General features: G+C 52.7%; 1 protein-coding gene across 3 annotated transcripts in view; it reads left to right on the top strand.

Moving 5' to 3' along the window:
- The window catches only part of WFDC1 (WAP four-disulfide core domain 1), a 28689-nt gene extending 14590 nt beyond the window's left edge, over window positions 1–14099 (top strand). Inside the window, exons 2-7 of one of the 3 annotated variants that reach the window (XM_079907608.1) lie at window positions 17–200; window positions 4168–4251; window positions 5405–5491; window positions 9822–9863; window positions 11029–11101; window positions 12865–14099. In XM_079907608.1, coding sequence (XP_079763734.1) covers window positions 17–200; window positions 4168–4251; window positions 5405–5491; window positions 9822–9863; window positions 11029–11087 — 456 coding nt within the window. In that variant the 3' untranslated portion in view covers window positions 11088–11101; window positions 12865–14099. Of the gene's footprint in view, window positions 1–16; window positions 201–4167; window positions 4252–5350; window positions 5492–9821; window positions 9864–11028; window positions 11102–12864 lie in introns of all 3 variants that reach the window. The other 2 variants (XM_079907607.1, XM_079907606.1) reach the window with 2 other exon arrangements.
- Window positions 14100–14461: the final 362 nt, after the last annotated feature.

Genomic DNA, 14461 nt, shown 5'->3' with positions numbered 1-14461 from the left:
CCCCCTCTTCCCGCAGGCCGAGGAGGCTGGCGGCCCCCGACAGGCGCGAGCCGACCGCTGCCCGCCGCCCCCGCGCTCGCTGCCCCCCGGCGCCTGCCAGGCGGCGCGCTGCCAGGCTGACTCTGAGTGCCCGCGGCACCGGCGCTGCTGCTACAACGGCTGCGCCTACGCCTGCCTGGAGGCCGTGCCGCCCCCGCCAGGTAGGTGCTCCAGGCCGGGGGGGACGGGGTGGGGGTGGGGGCGCGGGGAACTGTCCTACCCATCGCTGCCCGACTGGAGGAACAGCTGGGCTTAAACCTGGACCACCTGGGCGGGCCGCCCTGTGAGATGGGAACATAGCGCTCCTGGAGCAAGCATCCAGCTGCATGCACTGAGCGCCTGCTGTATGCGGGGCTCGCCACTACGGGCAGAGAACTGCAGTCCAGGGGCCGCCCGTTAAAAGGAAAATACCCCTCTTATGAAGATGGGGGAGATTTCGCATAAAAAATCCAGATTTCCAGCTTTTCCTTTAAAAAAAATTTTTTTTAATTTTATTTATTTTTGGATGTGTTGGGTCTTCCTTGCTGCGCGCGGGCTTTCTCTAGTTGCGGCGAGCGGGGGCTACTCTTCCTTGCTGTGCGCGGGCTTCTCACTGCGGTGGCTTCTCTTGTTGTGGAACAGGGTCTCTAGGGCGTGGGCTTAGTTGCTCCGCCTCCTGTGCGATCTTCCCGGAGCAGGGGTCGAACCCCTGTGCCCTGCATTGGCAGGCGGATTCTTAAGCACTGCGCCACCACGGAAGTCCTCCAGCTTTTCTTAAAAATCCTGGACCGCATTCCCTGGGCCACCATCTGCTGGAGCCTCAGGTGCCCCTAGAGGGCAGCGGGGGTGGCCTCCAGGTTTCCAGGGACCCCACAAGGCCCACTTCACTCATGACGCCTGGCCGTGGGGGTATTTGAGATGGAGACCTGACACCTTAGCGATCCAGGTGGGCATGCAGACTCCTGGGTTCAATCAAATCCACTGGCTAGCTGGTCACCAACTTAAACCCCCACTTGTAAAGCAGGGCTGAAAGGAGAATGTGCGGCTCACGCGGAGTGCCGCATCCGGAAGTGCTCAGCCCCGCCTCCGGCTAGGAGCAGAGAATCAGTAGGATGTTTGTTGCATCTGAACGGGGATTCTCTTTGGGAGACACAGGCCTCAGGGGTTCATCTGTGGAGGGAAGGAGTTTCAGATCCCTTCTGGAGAGGTTTGGGAGGGGAGGGAAGGGAGCCTGGGGGGAATACAGGGTGGGGCTGATTATGGGCAGCTGAGGGGAGAAAAGGTGCCCTAGAAGTTTCCTCCGCTCCCAGCCTCCAGGGGCTGAGCCTTTGGAGGACTGCAGCCTGTTAGGACTGCACTGTCGGCCAGAGGCTGTGGTCCCCCGGGCCTTCATTACTACCCCCTCCTCAAGGCCAAGGCAAGAACGAACACACTCAGTTCTCTTTGGGGTGAGGTCACAGCGACGACAAGGGACTCGGCACCCTTAATAATGCTCATAATTACAGTCTGTGCTGCCTTTGAGCACTGCCTCATGGCCACGCTGGCTCCTACAGGGCCTTTTATGAGAAAGACAAAATAGCACCCCTTCCTCTTGGAGGAAGCACGTAAAAGTATGCCCATCTGGTTGGACAAGTCAAAAAGGTGCCCCTTCCTTTGGACTGAGACAGGGCATAGGGACTCCAACCTTACTTGCTGCCTAGAACAGGTGCTTCTGAGCAGTGCACAAACTGTACAACTGACCATGACATTCCAAATAGCCTTTCCTTACACCATCTCATTTAATGCTCCCATGGGGTAGAGAGACCACTATCAGCCCTGTTTTACAGCTGAAGACACGGGAGCTCAGAGAAGCTGAGTACGTTGCCCAAAGTCACACAGCAGGCAGAGCTGGCATTTCCATTTAGTCTTCTGACTGTGGAGAAGTGTCCACTGCCTTAGGCTCTGAGTGTAGGGTTACGGGGCCCCAGGCTCATTTGTGGGATCCCTCACAGCCCAGAACATCCTTCCCCCAGACAGCCACACAGCTCACTTCCTCACCTCCTTCAGATCTCAGGCAGAGGTGGTTACTTTCTCAGGGAAATTTCCCTCTCTAAATGGTAATCTTTCCTCTGGCCATTGCTAACTGCCTTCTGGCTTAAGCTTTCTTTATAGCCCAGTCTAGAATATTGTGTTTCATTTGTTTCCTGACCATTCCCCTGACTTGAAGGTCAGCCCCATGAGGCAGGAGGTTTGGTTTGTTTCATTCACTGCTGTATCCCCACTACCTGAAATAGTCTCTGGACTCATAAAAGGTACTCGATGAAGAACAGATGAAGCAATGAAGGCCTAGCTTTCACTGGCCAACAGGAAGAGCCGACAAAATATTAGTCATAATAAGAATTACGATAATAATATCTAGAACAAGGTTCCTCGCCCTCGGCACTCTTGACGTTTGGGCTTGGGTAATTCTAGTTGGGGTGGGCGGTGGGGCGCTGACCTGGGCAGTGTAGATTTTGAGCAGCATCCCTGGCCTCCACCCACTAGGTGGCAGTGGTGGCCCCACCCCACACTGGGACAACCAAAAATATCTTTAGACTTCACTAGATGTTTCCTCGGGGCGGGGGCACAATCGCTCCAGATTGAGAACCGCACATCTAACATGACTTGAAGTGCACCAGGCCCTGTTCTAAGCAGCTTACACACTTCCTTGCAGGCAGCCTGTGGGTCTCCTCCAAAGCAGACCCCGAGATAAGGTCTTGAGTGAGGGGAGTTTATTTAGCAGGTGACCCCAGGAAGTTCTAGTTGGGGAGCAGAGAGGCGAGACCCTGGGCCTCCAGGCCTTTAGGGCCTGCATATTGATGGGAGACCTTGACCAAATTTCAGTATTCCAAAAAGTATAGCAAAATGTGTACGTTTCCCTGTACAGGAAAAATTAATACATTTCCTGTTTAGTAAAAAATAACATTGAAAATACATTTTCTGACATTAAGTCCGAGGCAGTGGGGAAAAGGAGGGAAGAACCAGGAGATTGGAAATAGAGGCTCTGGAACCACATCTCACCCCTCTCGTGTGGAAGTTGTAAACTGCTGGTTCTGCTGTTTCCCTTTCCACACTGAGAGCAACCTTCTTATAACCATATTGTGCTCTTTTAAAGAAAGAGCTAACTGGTATTTTTACCAATCCCTATCTAGGTACTTTCAAAGGCACTGGACAGCACATCAATCTCTCTATTTTGGAGTCAGACTAAAGCAGAGGTCATAAACGATTGTGATCCCAGACCAGTTTTATTTAATCTCCAAAGTACTTAAAATTAAAAAAAATTATTTGTCAACATTTAAAGCCAAGAGTTTATATTTTTTAAAATATAGATCTAAAGTTTAAAAAAACACACACACAAAAACCACCCAGAAGTTCTGGGAACAGCTGGCCAGAGCTGACCAGCCGCTGACCCACTGAGGCAGGAACACTCTCCTGTTGGCCGTGAGCCTACCCAGCCTACCGTCCTCCTTTATGTTACCTATCTGTCTCCAGAGGCATTTGGGTTTTCAATCCCTGTTTGGGGTTTTGAAGACCGTCCAGTCTACTACATGGTCACTCTTCCTGTTAAAAATGTGTTGGTTAGAGAACAGGCCATGATGCTGTAACAAAAAGACCCACAAACTCAGGGGCCCAACCTATTAGACATTTACTTCTCCCTCGGTTAAAAGGCCAGAGTCGACAGGTGGTCCATGACAGGCAGGTGGCTCCGCTCCAGTCACCCAGGGACCCAGGTTCCCTCTGTCTCGTTGCTCCCCGTGGTGGCTCCCAGTCTGCAGGAAGCTGGAAAGAGAGAGGGAGGGGAGCCGACAGGTAACCATACCAGTGAAAGCTGGGATGTGGCGTGGTTACTTCTGCTCATATCCAATTGGCCAGAACTCAGTCACATGGCACACCTTGCTGCATGGGAGGCTGGGAAATGTAGTCTCCAGCTTGGCCAGCCAGTGCCTAGCTGAAACTCAGGAGTTCTGTTACTAAAAGGAAGGGATGAACTTTTGCTGGGGAACTGAGTTGTTTCTCCTGCGGGGAGGCTCTGTGTTTCATCATGAGATGTAGGCTCCGCATCCCCAGAGGCTGGGGCATTTCTCAGCTGCCTGAGGAGGGCCTCGATTTAACCATCTATTATCTTGTCAGTTTTAGACTGGCTAGTGCAGCCGAAACCTCGATGGCTTGGGGGCAACGGCTGGCTCCTGGACGGCCCTGAGGAGGCATTGCAAGGTACCTGCAGGGTGATGCCCAACCCGACAGCAGAGCCAGGGTCCCCCCTTCTCAGGTGCCCCCAGAAAACTGAGAACCAGGGTCAGCCTCTGCTCCGGCATGCTGCCTGTCGTCTAATACCTGGCCCACTTGGACCCTCCCCACCCCGACACGGAAGGGGGTGGCTGGGGCTTGGCCAGGCTCTCAGAATCCGCAGAACAGTGTGGGGTTTGACTGTCCCTGGCAACGGGGCCTCCTCCCTGGGTGGAGAATTCAGAGGGAGGGGGCTTGGGGTTTTCAGATCCCTCAAGTCACCATAAGGGGTTCACTGTTCCCTGCTGACGAGGCCTCCTTCCGGGGTGGGTGGAGAACAGTTTCTGAAAGGAATGGCAGGAGGCCCAGGGGCCTGGACCACTGTGGGGGTGCGGCTGTGCGGGAGCACCTTTGTGTTTGTGCAGCTGTGCTTGTGACCCTACGTACATCCGAGTGCGTGACCGTGGCTGTCAGGGTGTGCGGCTGTGCGTGAAGCCAGCTGGCTGTGCTTGTGGCCGTGTGTCTGAGAACTTGTGCATCCGTGTTCGTGCAGATGTGTGCGACTGTAGGGGTGTGTGTGTGTGTGCAGGATTTGTGTGCGTGTGAACGTGGGTGTGGATATGGCTGTGTGTGTGTGTGTATACGTGTGTTCGGACTTGTGGGACGGCGAAAATGTGTGTATGTGATATGTGTGTGTATAGGATCTTGGTGGGTAAACATGTATGTACGTGTGATTATAAGCACGAGCACATGTGTTTCACTGTGTGGGGATGAACATACATGTAGTGGGTTGGCCAAAAAGTTCGCTCGGTTTTAAGTAAAAATTGACGTTTTTCATTTTCACAAAGAACTTTTCTGGAACAACGCATTCGCTAACCGAACGAACTTTTTGGCCAACCCAATATGCATGTCACGATGCATGCATGCGAGGGCGTGTTTGGGATCATGTGACTCTGGGCTGCCCCCGTGTGCATGTGTGTGTGCAGAGACCCCAGGCACAGCGTGCAATCTGGGGTGCCGATGAGAGGCGGCCCCTCTGCCCCCATGGGGGCCACCCCTGAGCCCCCCGCGTGTGTGTCCCCCGCAGCAGAGGCCTGCAGCACCACAGAGGACGGGGCCGAGCCACTCCTCTGCCCCTCAGGCTATGAGTGCCACATCCTGAGCCCGGGTGACCTGGCTGAGGGCATCCCCAACAGCGGGCAGTGTGTCAAGCAGCGCCGGCCGGCAGGTGAGTGTGGACACCGAGCCCCGCCCCACTCTCCCCGGAACCCCCCACGGGAGACCCGTCCCAAAGGAAGCCCCCGCCCCTGAGCCTGGCCACGCCCTCCTCCTGTCCCCTCTCTGCCCTGCTCCTCTGCACCTTCTCCCTCCTCATGTGAGCAGGATGCGGGCAAACCCCAGCTCGGCCACCTCCTGCCTGGCTGACCTTGGGGTCAGTTGTTTCAAATCTCTGAGCCTCGGTTTTCTTATCTGTAAAATGGGGCCACTTCATGCTGGGTTATGGGGATTAATTGAAATCATACGTGTGATGCCAGAGCAGAGACTAAAGGTGCTCAGTAAAAGGTGGATAATTTGTATCTATCTGTCCCTTTTAAACTGCACAGAATTTGAATTGTCTGAGAACCCGTAACTTCTCTCTGCTAGGACTGTTCAGTGTGACTTAATTAGTATTTGTCTTTGGAGACAAGGCAATAAATAGTTCAGTGAAGGGCCTGAATAGTGGGGTTTTAGTTTGCATACTTTTCCCCAGGGGGGCAAGGACGGCAGAGGAGGGACTGCTGAGGGTACCTAAAAGCCACTCCTGCCTCATGCAAGGTGTAAGGTGGAGAGGCTAGGCATGGAATTTGCCAGAAATGTGTGGCAAACGAAGAATCGGGAACTCCAGGGAGATGGAGGGTAACCATGTCAAAGCTGAGCTTATTGGAACTTTGAGACCATGCCCTCCAGGGCCCACGTCCCCACTTTAGCATCTCTTAGTCCTAATAGCTGAGGATAGCACCTCGGTCAAAATCGAGGATAATCACAGCGACCTTACCGGCCCAGAGAACCCATCACATGCGCTATCTGGCAAAGCACTTCTTTTTCCTCATTTGAGAATTTATCTCTCTGAGGCGTTTCAAGAAAGACATAGATGTTAAATCTGTCATGCATTTAGCGTCAGCGTCATTGCAAGTAATAAAATTAGGAGACGTGGAACTGTCTCAGGAATCCTGGTTCCTGGAATTCTGAGCTTTGAAAAGAATTACTTATAAAAGGATTGGAACCAACCAGGAATCTGAGATTTCTCCTACATTCCACTTGCTCTTTAGGGTTATGAGTAGGTTCTCCAGCCAGACAGCCAGGGTTCCAGTGGCCACTTGGCCCCTTGCTGCTGTGTGCGGCAAATCGCCCAGCCTTTTCAGGCCTCGCTTTCCTTACCTGTAAACAGGGCTAATAGTAGTTAAGCTACTTCATGGACTCTTTGAGGAGCCAGTGAGTTAATCCATGTAAATAAACCGTGTCTGTAGTTTCTCAAGCACAGAACCGAATCCCTTCTGTTGGCACCACTGCTGTCTGTAGACACCACAGTGGACGGAGTACGCAGGTGGACGGGATACGCCGTCCTTCGGACGTACAACCCCAAGAACAGGCCAGCCTGTAGGAACCCGCTGGAAGGAGCAGCTTTTTCCAAAAGAGCTGGGGATGGTGGGGGTTAGTCAGGAGTCCTCTGAACCGAAATGTCATTTTTATAACTGGAAAGGCCTGGAATTATGTGGCCTTTCTCATCTCCTGATCTCACTCATTCAGTTATGTGACCTCCAAGACCAGAGTAAGCCAGACAGGTTCAAACCCGTTCTCGAGGGACCAAACCAGTTCAAAAAGGACCCACTTCAAGGGTGGAGATAAACAAAGGGACAGCCAGGTGGCTGTACCGATGACACCCGGGGTTGATTGAGGCCCTTGTGGGCGCTCCCCTAAGCTTCAGTGCGAGCCTGCAAAGGCAGAAGTATGACCAGGAGCAGTGTCGAGTGGGATTAAGACTGCAGGCCACTGAAATGGGTTCAAATGCTGCGGCGTTCTTCCTGGGTGACCTTGGGCAGCTAACCTAAGCTTTCTTAGCCTCAGTTTCTTCATCTGTAAAATGGAGCAGTGAGGGTCACGATAGTAATTGCTTCTTGGGGTAGTGATGAAGCTTGAATGAGAGAACACTTATAAAGTGCTTAGGGCAGCGCCTGATGCATAGTAGGTCCCCAACCAATGTGCGCAGCCGTCACCTGCCTTCCGGAAGAGGGAGGGCTGGAGATCAGAAACGTGCCCAGACAATGCATACACCACCAGGGAGCAGAGTGAGAATTCCAAGCCTGGCCACCTGCTCCAAAGCCCATGGGTGTGTGTCCTCCCCCACCCATAGGAATGATCGGAGCCTTCTAGATAGAAATGTAATTGAAATTTCCCCTAGCCTTGTCCCCAGAGGGCTGTCACTTAGCAGTAATTATTGGTAATTGTACAGGAGTTTGGAAACATCTTAAATTCCAACAACTTCCCTTGGAGCAATGGTCTCTGGGAATAGAGGAGCACTCTTGTCCCAGGGTAACCAAACAAGAAGCCTCGGATTTTAAGTGTTTAAAAAACTGCATATTTGAGGTCATTTCTTTTTTTAATTTTTAAAAATTTTTTGGTTGCGTTGGGTCTTCGTAGTGGTGCACGGGCTTCTCATTGCAGTGGCTTCTCTTGTTGTGGAGCACGGGCTCTAGGCGTGTGGGCTTCAGTAGTTGTGGCACGTGGGCTCAGTCGTTGTGGCTCGCGGGCTCTAGAGCACGGGCTCAGTAGTTGTGGCGCACGGGCTTAGGTGCTCCACGGCATGTGGGATCTTCCCAGATCAGAGCTCAAACCCGTGTTCCCTGCATTGGCAGGCAGGTTCTTAAGCACTGCGCCACCAGGGAAGAACTGAAGTAATTTCTGACTTACAGAAAAGCGGCAAGGAGAGTACCTTGGAGCCTCCACCCTAATTCATCAATTGTTAAATACTCTTTCCTTTATCATGCTCTCTCTGCCTCTCCCCCAACCCTGCACTCTCTCTATATATAAATCCACATAGTTACTTTTGGGGACTATCTGAGAATAAGTTACAGATCTCCTGCCCACGCCTAAGATGCAGGTCTCTGCTGAGAGCTGGCTGCTACAGGGGGCCAAGGACCGCTGTGAGTTCAGCCTGGACCCTGACGTCTGAGGAGTTCATGTCTTTCTTGAGAGGAAAATGAACATCAACACAGGCAGTAATCTGATTTCTCAGAGAGCAGGGTCGGGGTCCTCAGTGCATCTTTTTATTTTATTTTATTTTACTTTATTGAAGTATAATTGATTTCCAACGTCACGTTAGTTTCAGGTGTACAACACAGTGATTCAGATATATACACACACATATATATATCTGTTCCTTTTCAGGTTGTTTTCCCTTAGAGGTTATTACAAAATATTGAGTAGAGTTCCCTGTGCTATACAATAGGTCCTGGTTGGTTATCTGTTTTATACATAGTCGTGTGTACATGTCAATCCCAACCTCCTAATTTATCCCCACCGCGTGCGTCTTCTGAGTGGGTTCCATGCTGCTCCGATACTGACCATCCAAGACTGAGATGTGGGAGATGAGCCCCCCCACCCCGACTCTTCCCTCTGACAAAGTGACTTCACTGGACGCTGCCTGGGAAGGATAACAGAGTGGCATAGCCCGGAGCAGGGGCTCAAATCCTTAGGTTTATTTTGTAAAAGTGACACCTCTGGTAAACACACCTGGTGTGAGGAAGGGGTCCGGCTCCGCACAGACCACCGTCTCCTGCCCATGGCATCAGGGGCCATAATTCACCCCCAGGGAGAAGGGAGGAGCAGGAATGTTTCCGAGAGCCTCCGGCCTGGAAGAATTTTGCCATTTGCTTCAGGAAATAGCCGTAAATGGAAGAATCGTGGTAAATGGTAGTCGTTGAGCTTGCTGATAAGCTCTCTGCCCGAGGGTGTGGGTCAGCCGTTGGTTCTGTCGCCTTGTACAGTAAACGTCACTGCTGGTCCTGGACACCGTGATGATTGTTAGGAGAGCCACAGAAGAGGAGGAAACAAAATGCCCCTGAGTACATAAACACGATTTTGATGGAGCTATGATGGGCACAGAATATTAGTTTCAAGGGCACAAATGTGATTTATTACCCTTACAGCGGTCAGAGGAGACGATGCACAGGGGGGAGGGGGGCGTTTACCGATAGACGCGTTGCCACGTGAAACGTCTGCGTGATCTGGCCAGACTTCTCCGCTCTCCCACGTGAAGTTTCCCCGACTCCCACCAGAAGATGTTTTACTGCTGTGACAGGGCTGGGGCCGAGGAAGGAGGTGGTTGATGACAATCAACAGTGGGAATTGGGTCGTTCTGCTTCTGCATTTAATCGGCCGCAGTGTCACACGCCACTGTAGCTTCTGGAAAATTCCACCGGACACCTGTGAGAGAATGAGAGTGGAAAACACAAATAATTTCTTAGTTTTGGCCTTATAAACTCCCCGAAAGGAGTTTAATCCTCTCACTTCTTTTCCAGATGGGCGATTCTTACGACACAAATTTTACAAAGAATATCCAGGTAAGAGAAGAACCGTTCGTACTTTGCGGAGGGTACTAAAAAGGGCAGTGGGCATTTCTGGGGTGAAGAAAAGAAACCCAACGGACTGTTCTGAGAACTACAGTTTGAAGCTGCTATGAAGGAAAGTGACTGTATTCTCCGTGGTTGATTTTATGCTGTCAGATGGCATGTTGGGGGTAAGGTGCTGGGATGCCTAGATGCTTCTGTTGTGAAAAATCTCTCCTCCAGCCTGTGTGGTCCTCCACGTGGGCAGGAGCCATTCCAGGCTGCAGGCCGGGACTGAGGCAGCAGCTCAGGGATGGCTCATAGCGGACAAAATGGGAATTAGATTGGGAAATAAGGTAGAAGCCTTATTGTCTGATGTTGGGCAAGAGGGGCTTACAGCAAACACAGCTTCACGCTAAACATCAGAACCTGGGACTAGACGTGCAAAAGTTCCTCCTACTTTCATTGAGGGAATTAGAAAATATGGTTGACACCATCCCTCCAGCCAGTCATCCATCCAGCTGTCCATCGATCCATCCATTCTTCCATTCATCCACCATATCTTTTTAAAGAATTGACAGTACACAGGGCTTCCCTGGTGGCGCAGTGGGTGAGAGTCCGCCTGCCGATGCAGGGGACACGGGTTCGTGCCCCGGTCCAGGAGGATCCCACATGCCACGGAGCGGCTGGGCCCGTGAGCCATGGCCGCTGAGCCTGCGCGTCCGGAGCCTGTGCTCCGCAACGGGAGAGGCCACAACAGTGAGAGGCCCGCGTACCGCAAAAAAAAGAGAAAAGAAAAAAAAGGACACCTTAGACTAGGATGTCAAGGAAGGCTTCCTGAGGAGGGGATATTGAAGCCCAGTATCAAGAATAAGAAATAGCGGGCAGAGGGACAGCAGATGTGGAAATCCTGAGGTAGGATGAACTTGGCCATCACAGCAGCCGGAGTGCGTCGTGAGCATGGGGCTGGGGTGGGAAATGGCAGGAGTTGAGGGCAGACCATACGGGCTGGGGGAGCAGCTGCAGGTGGGGACTGGGGGACCTCTTTGGGGGAGGAGAGGGGGCAGGGCCAGGGCGCCGGGCCAGGCTGAGGTGTTTGGACTTGGTTTGGCCGGTGAGCCGTGAGCATCTGATTAGGAATCGACACACCTTCCCTGACAGAGCCCACTTCCTTTCGCAGAGGGTGGCTTCAAAAATGTGGCAGAGCACGGGAAAGGACGGCAGAAGCACTTTCAGTAAAGCGATGGCAGTGGGTAAGTGGGAGGCGGGATGGGTCAGCGACAGCGGGTGGCTTTGGGCAGCCAGGTGTCCAAGGTAGCTTTCATCACGAAGTTGAACAGTGGGAGGGCAAGAGTAGGGCTTTACCTACGGGGAGAATTTGAAAATTCCCTTCTAATTTCAAAGTGAACATATGAGAGCTCTGGGCCTGCTCAGAAATGGAAGTTTCTATAGCCCTACATCCAAGGACCAGACTAGACTGTAACTTACACGTTCCTTTGCCGTCATGCCTCTGTGAACAGACAGACGAGCCCTCCTGTGTCCCATGAAGTTGGTCCCTCTGTCTCCCTCCCTCTGCCACGCGGTGCTATCCGGGGCCAACTCTCAGGCACGAACCGGGTGCCCAGAGGTTCAGCAGTCATTCGTGGAAATCTCCAGCATGCAGGCGTGGTGCGGGGGGGACGCCGTGGATAAATCAGGACTCCTGCTCTCGGGGGCTTACATCCTAGTAGGAGACTAAACTGGGCAACCAGTAAACCAGCAAGAAAGGCCCAGACTGCAATAGTGTCGTGAAGGAAGCTGGACAGACAGGTGATGTGATGCGGGGTAGCCAGGCGAGGAGGGAGCTGCTTCAGATCCGGGCCGGGAAGGAAGGCCGCTGTGAGCAGAGCCACGATATCTGAGCCAAGATCTGACATGGGCTCCCAGGCAGGCGGAGCGGGAAGGGCAGAGGTCCCGAGGCAGGAAAGATCTTGGTTTGAGGAACCCCAGGGAGGCCACTGGGGTGGGAACAGAATGATGGTGGGGAAGGCTGGCATCAGAGGCGACCAGGTAAGGAAGGCACAGGCTCTGCTCTCAGATGCTCTTCAAGGTGAGATGCAGGTGGACGCAAAGGTCCAGGGGTCTTGGCCAGGAAAACCTGAACACCCACCCAGCGCTGTGGTAGCTCAAGTCTGTGCATGGTAAACAAAAGCCCTTGAAAGGGGATGATTCCCCCGCCCACCGCAGTGCCCTTGAAAGGGGATGATTCCCCGCCCACCGCAGTGCCCTTGAAAGGGGATGATTCCCCCGCCCACCGCAGTGCCCTTGAAAGGCAAACATCAGGTTTGAGATTCAGAATACTCAGGTGTGAGTCCTGCAGGAAAGTCTAGAGTCCATGGGGATTGATGCCAACACGTCTATTACCTAATGATGACAGGAACAGTTCTTGGAGTGGGTCTGACCCACCTGAATCTGTGAACCTTACACCGGGACGTGCTGGGGCCAGTGGGAAAGAAAGGGACAGTGAGAGATGATTTGGGATGGCTCTTAAGAACCAGCCGGCTCCACCACAAGGTGACCTTAGGCAAATGACTTCCACTCTCCAAGCCTCAGTCTCCTCATCTGTAAAATGGGAGTGATGGGGAGGGATGCGTTAGGAACTAAGTAAGATAGGAGGGGAGACAAGATGGCGGCGGCGTAGGACACAGAGCCCATCTCCCGCAATGAATGCATCAAAACTACATCTCCACGTGGAGCACCGCTCACTGAAAACAAACTGGAAACTGGCAAAAAGATTCTCGTGCAACCAAGGTTGTAAGAAAGATCCCCACAGAATCAGGTAGGAAGGGAAGAGGAAGACGGAGCCTAGAGAGACTTAGCAGTGAGTTAAGAATTTAGTCTTATTGGAAACTGGCATCTTTCTGGTGTTTCTGGTGGGTGTGGAGGAAGTAGATGACACACTTTTGACCCCACGTTCTTGGGTTCATGCGAACCCAAGCAGTGGTTCATATTCATTCCCTCTTTGCTTCCCTTGCAGCCAACCTGGAAGAACATTCCTCCACTTTCTGCTAAGCCTCAGAAACCGTTGGGTAAAACATGATTTGACCCCCAGAGGTCATGCCCAGCTCAACGGAGCATGACCCCAGAGATGCTTGGAGACAGGACCCCTGGCTCTCAACCCCTGGGTGGCCCCACCTGGCAGGGTGACTTCGTGGGAGCCACTCGCCTGTTCCGGGTCCCTGTTTTATTGTCCTGGCAATGAGGCCTACCTAGCAGTCCCCTTGACCTTGCAGCTCCCCAGATCTACCGTGGGAAGTCACTGCCTCTGTGAGCTGTGTGAAGCCCCTTTCTAAGACAGATGTCAGTGTCTTGGCTGGTACAGATTTCTTCCAGGTTTGACTCTTGGAGGCATGTCCCCATCCCAAATGTCCTCAAGATACGTTTGCTCATCATAAAATGGAAATGAACTTACCTACTTACGCGTGATTCACAGTGTTCACGACCTGATGATCTTAAATCGGAGGTGCTGACGCCGTAGAGTCCTGGGAGTGGGAGGTGGGCGGGTGTGACTGGGATGAGGTTTCAGCTCAGCTCTGCTTCTGGACCCCCACACTGTCTGGGCCACACGTGTACCGTGTCAGTGTGGGTCCCTCTGAAGCAGAGGGAGGAGGATTTGATTCATTAGAAAGGTTCCTGGGAAGAACTAGCGGAAGGGTGGGGCAGTGGGACAGGAAGAGAAGAGGTCCTACCAGGTGATGTAAGACGGTCCCGAGGCGAGATCCCCTGGGGGTCCCAGAGGCGGCCTGTGTCCCACCAGGACCAGCTCCAGGGGCGGCACCAATACAGGTGCTCACAAGGGCCCCGTGCTTGGTTTAACAGAGTCGAACAAGGGGCCCGCATGTTCATTTTGCAAATGATGTAAGTGGGTTTGAGTCCCACTGTGGCGCTGGCCCCTTGAGAAGGCAAGGGAGCCGAGCCCCGCTCAGCGGTGGGGGGAGGGCTGTCCCTTGGAGGAGCAGTTGTCAATTCCAGGGGCATCCCACCCCCTGCCAGGGAGGGCACCCAAGAGGACACAGGCAGAGCCCTGGGGGCATCTGTTACACCATCCAAACGGACACACACATCCACCGGCTTTTGGGGGAAATGATTCAGTTCATTGGGCATGTAACACAGCCCCACTGGTGACCGATAGGGATCGATGATCAAACATTGGGCAGGGCTTGACCTTTCAAATTCCATAATGGGCTTGTGCGGAGGCTCCTGAGCGCCCGTATTTTAAAAACAAGCATGTCTCCTCACTCGTGCCCCGGCCCACACATCCACACTTTTTCTCCAGATACCATCCAGACTGTCTTGCAAAACACGCCAAGTCCAATTTAAAGTGGAGACTGATGACCGATGGGCCTTTTTCTGGTCGTTTCTGAGCGTCCGTGCGTTCACATTGCTCAAGAATTACTTTGATGGTTGCTTTGTTTTTGTGTATGGAACATGTGAGAGAAAAACAGTCAAGCGATTCATGTCAAAGTTGTGTAAAGTGTGCCTTTGTCACACTGGCTGGGGGAGGTTTTGACCTTCCCGTTGATGGAAAAGGAAGACGCCTTTATCCAAGAATGGCAGGTCCGACCAGAGACAAA

This window comes from Stenella coeruleoalba (assembly GCF_951394435.1).
Source record: "Stenella coeruleoalba genome assembly, chromosome: 20".
NCBI classification, from domain to species: Eukaryota; Metazoa; Chordata; class Mammalia; order Artiodactyla; family Delphinidae; genus Stenella; species Stenella coeruleoalba.
This window is presented reverse-complemented; position numbering and strand designations above follow the sequence as displayed.